The sequence below is a fragment of the Nilaparvata lugens genome, chromosome 7 (assembly GCF_014356525.2).
Source record: "Nilaparvata lugens isolate BPH chromosome 7, ASM1435652v1, whole genome shotgun sequence".
NCBI lineage: Eukaryota > Metazoa > Arthropoda > Insecta > Hemiptera > Delphacidae > Nilaparvata > Nilaparvata lugens.
Genome location: NC_052510.1, coordinates 62,284,129 through 62,304,365, shown reverse-complemented (window position 1 = coordinate 62,304,365; position 20,237 = coordinate 62,284,129). Strand labels below are relative to the sequence as shown.

Here is a 20,237-nt window from a genome sequence, read left to right as displayed (position 1 = left end):
ACTGTTTTGAAAAAAGTTTAATATACTTTAATCATATACCTTAGAAAGGTATCTCGCTTTAATTGAACTGGGTTCGTTTCCCAGGCTGACCAATAATTTTTGTACAGTAGCGCTCATCGAATTTCCATCTAGCTGTTTACCCTGTTGTCAATATTTGCAGTAGCAGAAGTCTTCGGGGTGATTTACAGCATTTAATTGGGATTTTCGTTTGATAATAATTATTAATTGAATATCTTGCTCAATGATTTTAGCAATGCTTTAAAAAATTATGGAGCGATTCACTTGATAAAGTCAGTACTTGATTAAAATTGTTTGCTATCCTTGTCAGTTATTGGACACAGCAGATAGCTCTATTACACTTTTCTAGCTCTGCACTATTGCCGAATCGTTTGTGTGCTATGAAGAAACTAAATAGCTACTAGAATATTTAATGTATCATCTCAATTACAGTGTCATATAATATACTGTTGGAACGCTGCTTATTCAAAAACCACTTTTTTGGACTCAGGGGACCTTGAAACGTATAGAAATTTAGAAATTTGGGTACCTTATTTTTTTCGGAAAGCAATACTTTCCTTACCTATGGTAATAGGCGAGGAAAGTAACAATGCATCAAATCTAATCGTCCGATGCGTGCCGTCCGTCCGATGACGATCTGTGTGGGCCTACCTTAACAATAATTAATATAGGCTCTGTTGCACAATGCTAAATCTTAACCGTGATTAAATACCACGAGAACCAAACAGAGAATCCTTATTTTCAAAAAAAGCTTTTTCAGATTGGTTCTATAGTAAGGTTGACCTTATAATGATTAAATGATTACAGTTGACAGTATTTGATTAACATTGGTGTTGCTATCCTTGTCTATCATTCGACAAAGCTGATAGCTCTATCCTTTTCTAGCTCAGCAACGCTCCCAGATCGTGTTTCAACAATGTAGAAATATAATTAATTAATTAAATACTTAAGCCCGGTTAAATTTTAATCATGCTTAAATCCACGAGAACCAATCAGAGAAGGCTACTTTGAAAAGTAGGCTTCGATTGGTTCTCTTGGAATTAATCACGGTTAAAATTTAACAGACTTTTGTGCAACTGACAATTAATCTCAATTATTATGAAATTTTTTATCCAATCATTGAGATATATTTTTTCTTGACGCTTAAAATAGAATGGATTCTTTTAAACAAGAATGAACAGTTAATATTACATCAGAAATACCAATATCAGTTCTGTTATTCTCTAAAGAAGGCAGTGACAAGGCAGAGAATCTATAATTTATATGATTTGATAATGATTTAAATTCAACAGGCTTTTGTGCAACTGGCCATAGATTTTCAAACGAAATTTGAAAATAGGTTATAGAATGATGAAAATAGATTTTTGAATAAAATTTGAAAATAAATCAGAAATCAATCACTGATACCGCCATGCACAGCCGTGTAGTGCTTGTTGAGATGCGCTTCGCTACTGAAGCTCTTTGCGCATGCGTGACAGCGATGCGTGCGCATCTCCTTGTGACGGGTCATGTGACGCGTAAGCGAGTCCTGGTGCGCGAACACCTTGCAGCAGACGGCGCACATGTGCGTCCTGATCTGCGCATGCGCAGCTAGCCGGTGCTTGCTCAGGCCGCTCTTAAACGAGAACGATTTGTGGCAAACGTTGCAAGTGTGACGAATGCGCACCTGAAATTAGAAAAAATATTGAATTAAAAAAAAAAAAAACAAGTGAAATAATAGAATAGAATATAATTATTTATTTGTCATTAAGTAAACAGTTTACAATAGGCTTAGGCTTTGGATAGGCTTTTGAAAAAAGTGTTGGATCATTGAGAAAAGATAGCATAAGAAGATATCCCATGGCATAGGTAGTTCGTTTATGTTACAAATTTAAAGCCGATTTTTGTTAACTCAAGCCGACTACTGTCTATTATTACTGTCGGTGTGAGAGTGTAAGAACGGCACAGTATGAGTATCGGCTTGAGTTAACAGTGAAATTTGGAACATAAATAATGCCCTATAATAATAATATTTTATTCTCAACAAAAGTATAACAAAAACAATGTAATACAGTTGAAAAACGTCACAGATAAATAACATAATAACATAAAATATCAATCTTAAAATAAAACTCTAATAACATTTAACAATAAATTCATTAAATTTGCAAAATTTAGATAATAATTTTTTCACTCTAACAAGAATTCGTCAACCTCATAAAAAGCCTTCTCACTGAGAAAAGAATATAGTTTTGTTTTGAATTGTTTTTCTTCAACAATACTTCTCAAATCAGCCGGAAGTTTCGCAAAAAACTTTTGTCCCCTATAAGTAGGTGTTTTCTCAAATACACTCAGCCTATGTCTCTCAACTGAAATGTTATTCCTCCTCTAGTGTTATAGCCATGAATATCTGAGTTAACTTGGAATGAATTCAACCTATCCTTCACATGTAATATTGATTTGAAAATGTACAATGATGGAACAGTTAAAATACTTAGGCTACTGAAAGACTCCCGACATGTCTGTGGAAATTTGAGCCCTTCCAGGTATCTTATTGCGGACTTTTGCAAAACAAAAATTCTTTGAATGTTTTGCTTCGAGGTAGGTACTCCCCCATAATTCAATGCCATAAGCAATGTGGGATTCAATCAGTGCATAGTAGACACTTTTTGCTGTTGTTTTAGGCACCCGTTTAACAATATTTCTAAATGCAAAAAGTGACCTACTCAATTTCAATGATATCTTGTTTACATGATCCCCCCAATTAAGCTTGGAATCGACAAACCTAACATGTTCACAACAGTACAACTTTCAATGTTCGTTTCACCAAGTGTTATGGTGGGGTGAAAAGGACGATACTTTGGAGTACCTAATCCATTTATACCATTGGAGTAAATTGTAGAAGCATTTTCTCACACCGTTGAGTGGGAGGAGACTGTCTAGCTGGGCCAATGGCAGGCGTTCATGCCCTTGACCAATAGCAGTACTCGCCTACTAGTATAAATTCTGCTGCTCTTGTATTTAGTTTTAGTTTATCAGAGATTGACAATGGTGTAATAACCGAAACCGGTCTTTCTAAGTATCAATAAATCTGTGGTTTTTTGACAATTTCTTAGTCTTTTTCATTCAATATGAATAATTACCACAATATCAAATTCTCAACTACACAAAAAGTAATAATAATAAAAACAAAGAGCTAAGCCACATGAGACGTTTTTCAGGCGAGTCTACAGGGCAGGACGAAGCTCTCCGATTGTCTGGTTATCAGCTGATTCCCAAACGCCAACACAATCAGCCAATCGGAGAGCTTTTTGCCCTACCTACTCGTCTGAAAAACGCCTCAATAATAATAATAATAATAATAATAATAATAATAATAATAATAATAATAATAATAATAATAATAATAATAATAATAATAATAATAATAATAATAATAATAATAATAATAATAATAATAATAATAATAATAATAATAATAATAATAATAATAATAATAATAATAATAATAATAATAATAATAATAATAATAATAATAATAATAATAATAATAATAATAATAATAATAATAATAATAATAATAATAATAATAATAATAATAATAATAATAATAATAATAATAATAATAATAATAATAATAATAATAATAATAATAATAATAATAATAATAATAATAATAATAATAATAATAATAATAATAATAATAATAATAATAATAATAATAATAATAATAATAATAATAATAATAATAATAATAATAATAATAATAATAATAATAATAATAATAATAATAATAATAATAATAATAATAATAATAATAATAATAATAATAATAATAATAATAATAATAATAATAATAATAATAATAATAATAATAATAATAATAATAATAATAATAATAATAATAATAATAATAATAATAATAATAATAATAATAATAATAATAATAATAATAATAATAATAATAATAATAATAATAATAATAATAATAATAATAATAATAATAATAATAATAATAATAATAATAATAATAATAATAATAATAATAATAATAATAATAATAATAATAATAATAATAATAATAATAATAATAATAATAATAATAATAATAATAATAATAATAATAATAATAATAATAATAATAATAATAATAATAATAATAATAATAATAATAATAATAATAATAATAATAATAATAATAATAATAATAATAATAATAATAATAATAATAATAATAATAATAATAATAATAATAATAATAATAATAATAATAATAATAATAATAATAATAATAATAATAATAATAATAATAATAATAATAATAATAATAATAATAATAATAATAATAATAATAATAATAATAATAATAATAATAATAATAATAATAATAATAATAATAATAATAATAATAATAATAATAATAATAATAATAATAATAATAATAATAATAATAATAATAATAATAATAATAATAATAATAATAATAATAATAATAATAATAATAATAATAATAATAATAATAATAATAATAATAATAATAATAATAATAATAATAATAATAATAATAATAATAATAATAATAATAATAATAATAATAATAATAATAATAATAATAATAATAATAATAATAATAATAATAATAATAATAATAATAATAATAATAATAATAATAATAATAATAATAATAATAATAATAATAATAATAATAATAATAATAATAATAATAATAATAATAATAATAATAATAATAATAATAATAATAATAATAATAATAATAATAATAATAATAATAATAATAATAATAATAATAATAATAATAATAATAATAATAATAATAATAATAATAATAATAATAATAATAATAATAATAATAATAATAATAATAATAATAATAATAATAATAATAATAATAATAATAATAATAATAATAATAATAATAATAATAATAATAATAATAATAATAATAATAATAATAATAATAATAATAATAATAATAATAATAATAATAATAATAATAATAATAATAATAATAATAATAATAATAATAATAATAATAATAATAATAATAATAATAATAATAATAATAATAATAATAATAATAATAATAATAATAATAATAATAATAATAATAATAATAATAATAATAATAATAATAATAATAATAATAATAATAATAATAATAATAATAATAATAATAATAATAATAATAATAATAATAATAATAATAATAATAATAATAATAATAATAATAATAATAATAATAATAATAATAATAATAATAATAATAATAATAATAATAATAATAATAATAATAATAATAATAATAATAATAATAATAATAATAATAATAATAATAATAATAATAATAATAATAATAATAATAATAATAATAATAATAATAATAATAATAATAATAATAATAATAATAATAATAATAATAATAATAATAATAATAATAATAATAATAATAATAATAATAATAATAATAATAATAATAATAATAATAATAATAATAATAATAATAATAATAATAATAATAATAATAATAATAATAATAATAATAATAATAATAATAATAATAATAATAATAATAATAATAATAATAATAATAATAATAATAATAATAATAATAATAATAATAATAATAATAATAATAATAATAATAATAATAATAATAATAATAATAATAATAATAATAATAATAATATGCAGGCGTTCATGTCCTTGACCAATAGCAGTACTCGCCTACTAGTATAAATTCTGCTGCTCTTGTATTTAGTTTTAGTTTATCAGAGATTGACAATGGTGTAATAACCGAAACCGGTCTTTCTAAGTATCAATAAATCTGTGGTTTTTTGACAATTTCTTAGTCTTTTTCATTCAATATGAATAATTACCACAATATCAAATTCTCAACTACACAAAAAGTAATAATAATTCAACAAAGAGCTAAGCCACATGAGACGTTTTTCAGGCGAGTCTACAGGGCAGGACGAAGCTCTCCGATTGGCTGGTTATCAGCTGATTCCCGAACGCCAACACAATCAGCCAATCGGAGAGCTTTTTGCCCTGCCGACTCGTCTGAAAAACGCCTCAAGCGTTTAAGCCTCAATCACTGGACAAGTGACGCCTCAAGCCTCAATCACTGGACAAGTGACGCCTCAAGCCTCAATCACTGGACAAGTGACGCCTCAAGCCTCAATCACTGGACAAGTGACGCCTCAAGCCTCAATCACTGGACAAGTGACGCCTCAAGCCTCAATCACTGGACAAGTGACGCCTCAAGCCTCAATCACTGGACAAGTGACGCCTCAAGCCTCAATCACTGGACAAGTGACGCCTCAAGCCTCAATCACTGGACAAGTGACGCCTCAAGCCTCAATCACTGGACAAGTGACGCCTCAAGCCTCAATCACTGGACAAGTGACGCCTCAAGCCTCAATCACTGGACAAGTGACGCCTCAAGCCTCAATCACTGGACAAGTGACGCCTCAAGCCTCAATCACTGGACAAGTGACGCCTCAAGCCTCAATCACTGGACAAGTGACGCCTCAAGCCTCAATCACTGGACAAACTGGTAAGCTTGGCCACATTGGTCTTGCCATGTACACTGCAATGTGACCATTTGTGGATGCTCGGCTGGCCACTCGCCTTCGCTCGACAAAAATCGGAGCGATGGCAAGCCAAGGCCAGTGCAGGCGAGCGCTGGCAAACCACACATCCACACTCTGGCGCACTTCGTCATTTGAACGCATTGGGCTATCGTGTGGATGCGGCGGCATAACAATTACACAAATTTTACAGAATCTGTATTACATATTTCCATCAAGCTGTTTACCCTGTTGTCAATATTTGCAGTCTTCGGGGTGATTTACAGCATTTAATTGAACAACTACAAGACTTGACCTATATCAGACTATGTGTAACTTTATCTAAATTTGGGAGAGAAATAGCACATTTTGTTCTCTCCCTATCATTGGAACATATGACTGAAACTGTCCGGCCCTAGAACGATCACATGACAACCATCCCTCACCCATCCCACAAATATAAATCTATAAACCTTTTATAGAATGAATTGTATATAAATATATCATATAAACTCATGTTATTTTAATTAAACCATCTTGAGAAAACATTTACTCCTCATGATGATAGAGTGCTCAATGATGGAATAAATGTAATCATACAGCCAAGACTTTTGGATAATATCCCTCCAACATCGCCAAGAGAAGTTAAAAAAGAAATAAATAATATGGCAAAGAAGAAATCACCCGGATATGACCTCATAACAGGAGAAATATTTCAACATCTTCCTAGAAAAGCAATTGTGAAATTGAGTCATATTTTCAATGCAGCTTTCCGTTTAAAGTACGTGCCAAGTTTATGGAAAGTAGCCGAAGTTATAATGCTACCTAAGCCCGGAAAGTCACTAAATGAAGTAACCTCTTATAGACCAATATCACTCTTACCGGTACTATCAAAACTTTTTGAAAGATTACTGTTGGCAAGATTAAAACCAATTCTACAGGATAAACAACTTATACCTTCTCACCAGTTTGGATTCCGTAGTAAACATTCAACAATTGATCAAGTACACAGACTAACAGATGTAATAGAAAGATCCCTTGAGGAGAAAAAGGTATGTTCTACTGTCTTCTTGGATATTGCCCAAGCTTTCGACAAGGTTTGGCATGAAGGCTTGTGCCATAAATTAGAACAAGTCCTACCCGCAGCATATAGCCAATTATTGAAGTCCTACCTGGACGAGAGATATTTCAGAGTGAAGCTGGATGATGAATATTCTACACTAAGGCAAATTAAAGCTGGTGTACCCCAAGGAGTGTGCTAGGACCAGTTTTGTATACACTGTACACTAGTGACATTCCAAAGCCAGCAGGAGTCACTATAGCTACATTTGCAGATGATACTGCTATTCTCTCAGTCGCAGAAGATATTGAGGAATCTACAGAAAAGTTACAAAGAGCAGTTAATGAAGTAAACACATGGACAAATCATTGGCTAATTAAACTAAATGATACCAAGTCTGTACATGTGAATTTTACTAATAAAAGAATTCAATATATTCCAGTATATATAAATGAGAAAGTCATTCCACATGCTAATACTGCCAAATATTTGGGTATGACGCTGGATGTCAAGCTCAAATGGAAAGCACACGTCAAGAAGAAAAGGGAAGAACTAGGAATTAAATTCAAAAAGATGTATTGGTTGCTGGGAAGAGGATCCAGGCTGTCCATATACAACAAGATTCTACTATATAAACAGCTACTGAAACCAGTATGGACTTATGGCATTCAACTTTGGGGCTGTACTAAACCATCCAATGTACAAATTATCCAACGATTTCAAAATAAGGTACTAAGAAATATTGTTGACGCTCCTTGGTACATCAGAAATGCTGATCTTCATCGCGACCTTCAATTGGAGACAGTCACGAAAGTTATTGAGCACTTTGCGGCCAAGCATGAAGAGAGACTCCACCAGCACGACAATATAGAGGCAATCCAGCTGCTTGATGTTGATAGTCTGGTCAGGAGGCTCAAAAGAACAAAACCGCATGAGTTAGTGAAGTGAAATTTGTGTTGTGAATTGATGGCTTGAAGCTGGTGTTAGTGATAGTGAAATGTTCATCCCTTCAAACCAAACAAATTATTATTGGCCTACTAACTTGATTGTATGAAACTATTTTATAGGATACAAACTAGACTAAGTAATTGTAGTCAAAAACTAGACAAACTGAATCATAGGATGAGGTTTGAAAAAGTTCATTAGTAAAATTAGGATAAAATAAATAGCTTATTAGTCTCAGACTAGGTGCTAATTTTTAAATAAATAAAAAAAAAAAAATTTTAATTATCCACTGCTACTGCTGTATATTACTGAAAGTTTATTACCCTGATCTATTTTCAGCCTACTCTATTTTATTAATCAATAATTTGATCTTATCTACCTATATAATTATTTTACTTTATTATTTTTCTGTTTTTTTCTCTTAAATATTCATATTAATTGAAACTTTTACAATATTTCCATTCATAAATAAATCCTTAGTTTAATCAATGAAATTAACGTTTTGGTAGAGAGTTAGTGGGAAGGATATTTTTAATATTCTTTCCGAAGAATGGACATTGATATGTCCAAAGCTCCGCCAATTTATGTAGATGCATATCAATATAATTATCTATAGTTATTACATCACAAATTGCTTTTTCATATCATATACAGTTCATATAATTTTGCTGTATTGTAAGCTATTGTATATAAGGGTATAAGCCAGTATTATATTGTAATCTACATAAATAAAGTACTCAATCAATCATTTTGATGATGCACTTCTTGTATGGATCAATAAAGAATAAAGAATAATTTGGATTTTCGTTTAATAATTATTTTATTTCTGTATTATTCCTTTTTCACCAACCTCCTTGTGTATATCCATATGCCGGTCGAGATACCTTTCAACGAGGAAGCTCTTGCTACATACGGGACACACGTGTTTGCGTGTCTTCTGGTGCGTTGCCTGATGCGACAGCAGGTGTATCTTCTGGTTGAACGACTTGTCACACACGTTGCACACGTGACGGCGTATTCCTTTGTGGAACGTGTCCACGTGACTGGTCAGACTCCAGCGCTGGTTGAAGGACTTCTCGCAGAACTCGCACGCGTGCTTGCGCGTTGGAGTGGGCTGCTGGAGGCTTGGCTGGAGAAGCTGGAGAAAGGAGACAATTATCAGAGAACAATTCCAATGTTGACAAACAATAAAAATGACAACATTAATTGTCGATGCAAACATTTTTTCAAAACCGAGACCTGCAATGCCAAATTGGTTGTGTCAGAAAAGCTGGAGAAAGGAGACAATTATCAGAGAACAATTCCAATGTTGAGAAAAAAATAATAATGACAACATTAATTATTGTCGATTCAAACATTTTTTTTTTCAAAACCGAGACCTGCAATGCCAAATTGGTTGTGTCAGAAAAGCTGGAGAAAGGAGACAATTATCGGAGAACAATTCCAATGTTGACAATAAAATGATAATTACAACATTAATTGTCGATTCAAACATTTTTTTCAAAACTGAGTCCTGCAATGCCAAATTGGTCGTGTCAAAAATAAAAATGAAAATTACACTATATGAATAGAGATATTGTGGAATTTCTCCATATATTAAGGTGAGATGAAAACGATATTCTTTATTGTTAGTTCCACATAATTTATTTTAGCCAAACTTAAGTTTGTAACCAAAAGACCACTGAAGATGATGCCTTAGTGCATTGAAACTTGAGTTTGGCTCAAATAAATTAATATGGAGAAATCCCAAAATATCTCTATTCATAGTGCAAATTTTATTCATTCAACATTTAAGAGATGGGGCATATTTCAGCTTAGCGTAGCTAAGTGTGTGATACCCTTAAGGCTACTTGTATTTACATAGAAATCAAACATCGAAGTACGCTTCTTAAATTATCCGGCTATTCATGAAACCTCCATAGATACCGCTCCAGTAGAAAACTTTCAATTGTAAAGTTAGAGTTTTGCCTGCTGGAATAGAGAAAATGTAACATCAAATCATAGAATTATTGTTTACCTAATTGAATGATTATTGTTGTATTGAGTACCTATTGTTGTATTGACACCTCCTCTAAACACGGACTTGTTCCATATTAGAGGAGTAATTTGTCAGGGGAATTGTTAAATGTACACTTTCTGAATGCATCATTCAAATCAATATCCAGTATACTACCGAAGCAGATCAATGAGCAGCAAAGAAAGTATAGGTCTATGAGCTATAAGATTCCACAATTCGAAACTAAACAATAGAATAACAGTCTGAAAATAAGATGAATTTGAATTATTGATTAATAATATTATAATATATTCATAAAATACCTTTTCAGTTTCTCCAACAGAGCATCCCCTATCAAGGGGTGATTCATCAGTGTCTTCAGAGCTATACAGGTCCTCAGTTTCATCACTCTAAAAAAATAAACAGTTTTCAAATAATTTAAGCAGACAAAATCTTATCCAAATATAAAATTTCAAGCTAGTTTCAAAACCATTAAGTATCAGATCAAAAAAGATAATATTGAATTGAATTAAGGGTGGAGTTGGGACTCTGGATCCTCGAGACAACCAGACCCCTCATATCCAGCAGGGGATCAGCTGGAGGGGAGCTTGATTGTCGTGAGCGTGTGAGAAGCTTGGTTGACGCCGACAACCAAGCTCCTTCGTTCTAGTAGTGGATCAGCTGGAGGGGAGACTAGTTGACGGCAATGGTATATTTTCCAGGGGATTGGCTGACGCCTGTGTTCAAAATTGCGAGGAGCTTTGTTGACGGGGAGACAGGTTGGCGGTGACCCTCTCTGTCACACAACCCTGAATGTGAGATAGAAAAATAAAATAATATGAGTAGATAATATTGAATTGAATAATTGCCTTTAGTTAGAGCTACCTACTATCCTTGTTTCTCTCTGTCAAACAACCCCAATGTGATAGAGAGAAAATAGTGGAATGAGAGGAAAAAGTTGTATGAGAGAAAACAGACATTCGAGTACCGGTAAGCTTAATTATTGTAATATAAATCTACTTTAAAGATTATTTGAACATTGTTTATCCATTTCCAGATATTTTTTTCAAATTTGGATATCCAATTGATCGGACAAAAATGTTCTATTCATTGATTATATTAGGCCTATAAGTTATTACCGTATATTTTGAATTCTTTCATAATATTGGATTGAACTTGAATCAATACACAGTATTTAATGGATATTAAACAGTAATAAAAGGACTTTTATCATTTAAAGTAAAATAAATAAAATTCTCGACTCCAAATGAATAAATATTAACAACCTTAAAGTTTTCCTCAGGAGTTGTAGAAGTATCATCTTCAATGTCACCATTTTCCAGTAAAAATGGTTCACATTTAATCACCATTTCTTCTCCCTGTAGAAAAAGTGGAATATTATTTTTGCATGTGCGGTACAAGAACACAAGACAATTAATGAGAATAAATTGAACGAGAAAAAAATACAAATATGTGGAATTTCAAGTATGATAAGAAGCAGGTCCTCCTATAGAAGCATCTATACCTACATAGAAGTAGGTATGTAGTAGCCAATTTCATATATGATAAGTAGCAGGACCTCCAATAAATAGGTACCTATACCTACATAGGTTCTTCAAGTAGCCTACATAAGTTTTCACAACAGTGTTTCATTGATTGAGTACTTTATTTATGTAGATTACAATATGTACAGGCTTATACACTTATATACAATAGCTTACAATACAGCAAAATTATAGATGAATTTACATAATATAGACTAAGAAAATAATTATTGAACTGTATATGATATGAAAAAGTAATTTGTAATATAATAACTATCAATAATTATAATGTTATCCATCTACATAAATTGGCGGAGCTTTGGACATATCAATGTTCATTCTTCGGAAAGAATATTAAAAATATCCTCCCCACTAACTCTCTACCAATGTTAACAGAATTCAAGAGAAAAGTTTAATAATTATTATATAAAATAATACTCTTTATCTTGATTCAGATAATATTTTAAAACTTCTCCATAATGAAATGGATAATAATGGAGATATGTATGTTGTAGACAGTAGAGATTAACAACTCCAATAATTGAGGTAAAATAACTATAACAATGATTAACAATAATAATCTCTCCAATTATTGGAAAGATAACTTACAGATCCAGCATTTGATTCCAGATTACTGGTAGTCACCAACTGTTCAGTTTCCTCTATGTGATTATTGTTCAGGTCAATCTAGATAAAAGAGAAAACATATTTCTATTAGAGAAATAATTGTTCTACTCGAGTGAAAATTTATTTCCTCTATGTGATTGTTGTTCAGGTCGATCTAGATAAAATAGAAAAAAATTAATAGAAAAATTGTTCTACTCGAGTGAAAATTTATTCATTTATTAAGTAATGTACAATTATTTTACACTTATATGAGGAGGCACAACAAGCTTATGCCCAAAACTGTCCATTTTTAAATTAAGGCTGGTCACACACCGATTAGTCAAGACAAGACTAGTCAGCACGTTTAGTCACAATACTTCACATAGTTGCTTATGGAGTCATGTCTAATTGCAATGACTAATCAGTGTGTGTTGCGTCATAAGCAGCAATGTGAAGTATTGTGACTAATCGTGACTTGTCTTGTCTTGACTAACTAGTGTGTGCCCACCCTTATACTACAGTAGTCCAAATAGAAATTGAGATAAGCTGCGTTTACACCAAAGTTATCAACAAAATGTTTATTTTTCCGTCCTTATAGATTCTATTAGAATGAACATAACTTATCAATATCGGGGCACCGAGCTTCGCTCGTTATTTTTAATTGATAGATAAACAGAACCATGGCTTACTCTATCTATAGTAGGCTGTGTCAGAACACAATTCTCTAAAATGATCGTGTTTATATTTTACAGCTGGCTATACGTCAGCTTATGCATTTCGGGGATGCGATATTTTGATTTTCCACAGACTCACATGATGTGCAAGTTCCGTTCAATCTAATCTATTTCTATAATTATATAAAAGCGAAATGGCACTCACTCACTGACTGACTGACTCACTCACTCACTCACTCGCAGAACTAAAAAATCTACCGGACCAAAAACGTTCAAATTTGGTAGGTATGTTCAGTTGGCCCTTTAGAGGCGCACTAAGAAATCTTTTGGCAATATTTTAACTCTAAGGGTGGTTTTAAGGGTTTAAAGTTCGTCTTTTAGCATGTATATTCTTCTTCTCCCAATCCCTTAATTATAATTGAAATTTCCATATCATATGTTACTATACAACTATAATCTAGATAGAGTACCTCTTCGAAACAGTTGTTAACTGGCAACTAAATTAATAATTTTGTCAGTGTGGCATTAAGTTGAGTTGACTTTGTTAGGTTGGCACCAAATTGAAGATTGAAATGCATTTATCGCGGAAAAAATTGATTGGGCACTGCTACTTCAATCCTGGGAATATTATATTACTAGCCGTCAGGCTCGCTTCGCCCACCATATCCGTTTAGCCAGACGTTTAGTCTGGACCCCCGACTGGATTGTCCTAACATATGATAAAAATGCTCAAATGAAAAATGCAGGCGAGCGAAGCGAGCCTGCTGATCTCATTCATGGACGATCCAGTCGGGGGTCCAGGGGGCGGAGCCCCCTGGCTAGACGGATATGGCGAGCGAAGTGAGCCTGACGGCTAGTAGAATCTATAAGGACGGAAAATTAAACATTTTGTTGATAACTTTGGTGTAAACGCAGCTATAGTATGGATTATTGAAATAGGATTATTTGAATAATAATTAATAATATGGAATTACTTGTATAAGAATCAGCTGCAAATAAAAAAAAACTTGTGAAAATGAAAAACAAGAGTAAAATTCTAGGGTCCAGTTGCACAAAAACCTGTTAAATTTTAACCATGATTAAATTCCACGAGAGCCAATCAGAGAAGGTTTTTTGAGAAGCTACCTCTCCTGTTTGGTTCTCGTGGTATTTAAAGCGCAACCTGGACTTTTGTGCAACCTAGAGTAGATATTTCTACTACCTTAAAGTTTTTTTATATCATTCCAAAGTGAAAAACACTATGGTGAGGTCCACTTTATAATGGCAGAATTTATTACATTAATGCCGCATCCACACTATCGCCCAATGCGTACAAATGACGACAAGCGCGAGAGTGTGGATGGGTGGTTTGCCAGCGCTCGCCTTCACTGGCCTTCGCTTGCCATCGCTCAGATTTTTGTCGAGCGAAGGCGAGTGGCCAGCCGAGCATCCACAAATGGTCACATTGCAGTGTACATGGAAGGTTACCAGCTTGACCAACGTGTGGACTGGTGAGGTCAACGTTATAATGGCAGTATTTGATTAACATTGGTGTTGCTATCCCTGTCTATCATTCGACAAAGCAGATAGCTATATCCTTTTCCAGCTCCCCAACGTAGCCAGATTGTTTTTAACAATGTAGAAATAGAAAATATTTAACCTCCGTTACAAAAATGTTTTATTCAATCATTGAAGAATGTTTTTTCTGGATGAATAAAATATAATTGAATAATTTAAACAAGAATGAACAAGCTATAGTGAGGTCCACGTTATAATGGCAGTATTTGATTAACTTTGGTGTCGCTATCCTTGTCTATTATTCCACGAAACACATAGAACTATCGTTTTCCAGCTCTACAAAGTTGCCAAATCAGTTTTTAACAATGTAGAAATATGATTAATCAAGGCAGACAAACGGCAACACTGTTCTCCTATCTTTATCCACTGTCATTATAACGTGGACCTCACTATAGTATGCTAATATAGCTATATTCGTTTATAGAAGGCAGTGGCAAGGTATTGGCAACGCTGTTCTACTATCTTCATCCACTGCCATTATAACGTGGACCTCAACAAGGTACCTATGAGGTCCACGTTATAATGGCAGTGGAGAAAGATAGGCGAACAAAGTTGCCGTACCTCTGTCTTATCAAGGCCTTCTATAGACGGTAGCTGATACAGGTTTATTGATGTAATATTAACTGATCATTCTCGTTTAAAATAATCAATTATATTAAGCAAGAAAATATATTTTTCAATAATTTCATAATGCATTTTCATAATTAGGATGAAATATTTTGTTTATCAATTATTAATTCTACATTGTTAAAAGACGATCTGGCAACAGAGAAGAGAGCAAAAGAGATAGCGCTATCCGCTTTGTTGAATGATAGACAAGGATAGCAATACCATTGCTAATCAAACACTGCCATTATAACGTAGAAGTCAGCTATAGTACCGGTATGCAAATATACAGGTATCAGCTATATTCATCTATAGAAGGAAGTGACAAGGTTTTGGCAACACTGTTCTACTATCTTCATCCACTACCACTATAACGTGAACCTCACCAAGAAGGTACCTAGAATACAGAGTTACTTAGAATGCACCCTGTATTCTAGGTACATTGGACCTCACTATAAAAAAGAAGATAATCAAGAAAATTAGATGATAATAGTATTTTATTACCTCAAATTGATAGACAGAGCTGTCAGTGAGCTTTCCAAGTTTGGCATAGTGCATCACTTTCTCAAAAATTCTCTCAACAAAATTTTGCTGGTCGATCCTCAGCGACCTAAAGTCGGCCGCAAACCTCTTCCCAAGTATATCAGCGAAATCTTCATGACAATTATTGTTATTGTTGTCAAAACTTCCACCGTTTTTGCAGCAAATATTCTCGAGGTCCCCATTGGTCTGTCTTAGCAAATCTTTATTCCTTATGCCACGACTGTACAGCTTCATATTGGTGAGAAAAATAGGTGAGTCTTGTTTAGAGGTTGTTAATTTTTTCAAGGCAGGTAACCAGGATTGTGTAGAAGTAGAAGAGACGTCGTTGGAAGTTTGTTTCATCAAATATTTCATCTGTAAAACAAGAGATTTGATTAAGAATGTTTATTAATATCATGTAAAAGGCAGGTTTGCATTTTAATAAGTCATTTGAGTGAGTTAAAATTCGAAGGCCTGTATAATAGGTGGAAAGTGTCCCTATTATTGTTTATATTGTTAATTGTTTTTAAAGGGACGGATTCAAGGATCCAAAGGTTCAAAGAACCCCACACGTCAGCAGAAGCTTATTGTGTTCCCAAGTAGTATGTTAGTTAAGCAAACCAATACTTATGTCCTTTACAAGAACCAGGAGTTTTTCCCTATACTAACATTCCATTCATCACCTGGTTGCAATCCTTGTCGCAATCCAGTGTGATATGCTTGGCAGTCTCTTCAGACTGATTAGTCCTCGTGACCTACGTGAGTTCCACTCCTGGCCTTCTTTGTAGGTCCTTCCGCAGAGGAAGGGGCGGCCAAGTTGCCTCTAGGGCGCCCGGCCACCCTTGACTCAGCCTCTTGACCCACATTTGTGCCTAGAGTTTCACTCATCTCTGGTCTCTTGGGTTTTTTCTTTTTGGGTCAAAGGCCTCACCTCTCCCAAGAAATTGGCCGCCCTTCTTTGAGCAGTGGTGAGGTTTGGTCTCTCCAACCACAACTCGTGACCTACGTGAGTTCCACTCCTGGCCTTTTTGTAGGTCCTTCCGCTGAGAGAGGGGACGCCAAACTGCCTCTAGGGCGCCCGGCCACCCTCGACTCAACCTCTTGACCCACATTTGTGCCTGGAGTTTCACCCATCTCTGGTCTCTTGGGTTTTTCTTTTTGCCCCTACGAAACTGCCCTGATGGGGCAGATCCCGTGGGTTTGAAGGCAAGGCAACTTCTGGAGTTGCCTTGAGGTCCATTTTAGTCGCCTCCTCCGACAAGCATGTGTGTGGGTGAATTTTGGTTTTCAACACATTCTTGAGTACAATGATCGACTCAAAGCTCCCCCAACCCACAGGGGGCAAGTGTCCCTATTTGTTAAGACACTTCTAGTTTCAGGGTTAATTCTTTTCCAAATTTCTATTATTAAAATTTGATTTCCCATTGATTAATAATGAAAAATGAATTTTCCTCCACCTCTTGTCAAAAGTACTTACTTTACTCCCTGAAACATGATACTAAAGTGTCACTTTTTCGCTCTCGGTACTAAAAAAACAGAAAAACTCCCTAGGGAGTAAAAGTGACTCCATTTAAATAACATGGGAAGCATCTCTATTTTAAAAACGTACATTTGGAATAGGTCAGAAGGTCTAGCTCAGATGAGGAAGCATATAGAGTAGTCATTAAAGCAACTAAATTCAATACCTCAACCAGACATTTAATCGATATATAAAATTTATGTTTGTATACTGAAATTATTATTACAAACTTCATATCACTATACTAAAAAAATGTATATATTTTTTCTTTTATTCCATGATATTCAAAATATCATCCAACGAATATTACTTATTAACTAATCAAGTTTGAAACGGGAACTTCATCATAGCTGTAGTTTTGGCTGTCATTGTTGTTACAACTTTAGCCAACAGATAGTGCTGTCGGAGGAGAACTGTGATTACAAGCCAGCTGTTTCTGTTTACTTTTTAGATTATGTTGTAGCACATTGTTTGGTCACATACGTTTTTAAAAATGATTTTATTAGCAGTTTTTATAAAAATGTAGGTGGAGGAAAAATGTTGTGTATATCACGAGTGAAAAATGTTTTTTCTCCCTCAGGAAAATTGTTGCCCTCGGCTTCGCCTCGGGCTTCAAACTTTTCCCTCAGGGAGAAAAAACAGCACTTTTCACTCTAGATATACAAATAACTATTATTGATACAAGAAATATTTTTACCACCTATTACCTGAGGTGGAAAGTGATTGATTACAAATTAATTAATATAGTCAACTAATGTTTTTTGTTCCTATATGTATATTGTATGACAATTATTGTCTATATAGTATTTATGTCATTCATTCATTCATGACATGTGAATGAATGAAATAATTATTACAAATTTCTGAGTACTGTACCTAGTTGTAAAAGTGATATTGTGGTAGTTATTCATACTGAATACAATTCAAATACCTGGTTGCACAAGTCTGTTAAATGTTAATCCCGATTAAATGCCACGACAACCAATCAGAGAAGCCTTCTAATCGGGAAACCCAATCAGAGAAGCCTATCTAATCGGGAAACCGTTCTCTGATTAGTTCTTGTGGAATTTAATAATGATTAAAACTTAACAGGTATACTTAACGGGACCTAGTCTTTTAATAATTACAAATAATATTGAAATCATGGAAGATTTCTACTATAACTTAATTGAGTGATGGATAGTCAATGATAATTGGAGTGCCTCATATTATTTTTAATTTGACATTTTTTAGGAAATTTATTTTTTGTTTACTATAAGACGATGAATAATGTCATTAATATTCATCAGAATTTCTTAAATTTTATCAGATCCAAATGGATATTTTAAATTAAAAAACATTCGTTGTTGGTTATCCATTTTGATTCCACTATTATTATTACTATCGTATTTAATAAAACTTTTAAGTGAAAAAACACTCACATTTTTTTGATGTGCAATACCAGCACGAAACGGACGTCGCCACATTAAAAAATGTGAATGTTTTTTCACTTAGAAGTTTTATTGAATACGATAGTAATAAATTTAAAAAAATATATTAATTTTGCAAATATATTTGATGGTGCTCAGTATAATTTTATATTTTCTCTACGGTATTAAAAAATACGACACTACCTAAATTATTGTACATAATCTTGTAATAAAGTTGCCTTGAATACAGTAATAATTTGAACAAAATAAGTTACCTATTTTAGAAATAAATACTATTTTGCTGATACCTACCTCGATAGCTTCAAAATTGAAGTAGACGAGTTTTTAAATTAGTACTAATCATATATTTTTTCGACTTATGACATTACTTATTAAAAAAAAACTTCACATTACCAATCTATGATGTTCAGCAGTTTAGACGGTATCATCTCCAGAAGAGAAACTAACGGCAATATCCAGGTTACTAGGGCAAAAAGTCATTGACTTTTTCAGCAACATCCAATACGGTAATGTTTACATTTATTGTTATTAACGCAAATTTTAATGGTAAAAGCTCGATATTCATCGTAAAAAATGAATGGATTGGTGATTCTTTTGAATAAATAAAATACCAATTTACTTATAGGATATATATAAAAAACAAACACTGATTTAAACTTTCTGGAGAAAGTGCACTTGTAAAGAGAAGGTCAGGTTCAAGCCTTCAAGTTCAATGAACGCGTACCGTAGAGATTATAGGTTCAAGTTACAGCTCATTCATTATTATTTTAGAAATGTCAAGATCAATTAATGATGTATATTATTATAGATAAACTATTAAAATCTAGTTACCAACCTTAAGTTCTCCAACATTGTGTGTGAAATCAAATTCCATGCCGCTTATTCTGATCTGGAAAAATAGGAATTGTGTCACTGGATGAGCTCGCGAAATAAATCAGAGATAATCTCGCATTACTCCTTATTAAATTATTTTCTATTTCTATGAATTTATCTGTATTATTTCCTGATATCTGGATACATGCCACTGGAGATGTAAATTCAGAAGATGAAACTCTTCAATAAACATGTACAGTTATCTTCGAAACGCAACTTGACCGTTATCTCAAATGATGCCATTACTTCGAGCTTCGATACATTGGTATATCGAACAGTAAATATTGATAGTTTGAGAGTCGATATACACCTGTAACA

At 31.5% G+C, this 20,237-nt stretch overlaps 1 protein-coding gene across 2 annotated transcripts; it reads right to left on the bottom strand.

Annotated features, from left to right (window-relative positions):
* Positions 1-138: 138 nt before the first annotated feature.
* LOC111063355 (zinc finger protein 710) lies at positions 139-20,163 on the bottom strand. Of its 2 annotated transcripts, none has more exons than XM_039433343.1 (7): positions 19,882-20,163; positions 16,080-16,472; positions 12,742-12,819; positions 11,875-11,967; positions 10,912-10,998; positions 9,443-9,730; positions 139-1,684 (listed from the first exon to the last, which is right to left on the bottom strand). In XM_039433343.1, exons 1-7 carry the CDS (start codon positions 19,918-19,920, stop codon positions 1,412-1,414), a joined length of 1,251 nt encoding a protein of 416 aa, XP_039289277.1. In that variant the 5' UTR covers positions 19,921-20,163; the 3' UTR covers positions 139-1,411. The 2 variants fall into 2 exon arrangements, with proteins under 2 accessions (XP_039289277.1, XP_039289278.1); XM_039433344.1 differs by lacking the exon at positions 19,882-20,163 and adding an exon at positions 19,338-19,464.
* Positions 20,164-20,237: the final 74 nt, after the last annotated feature.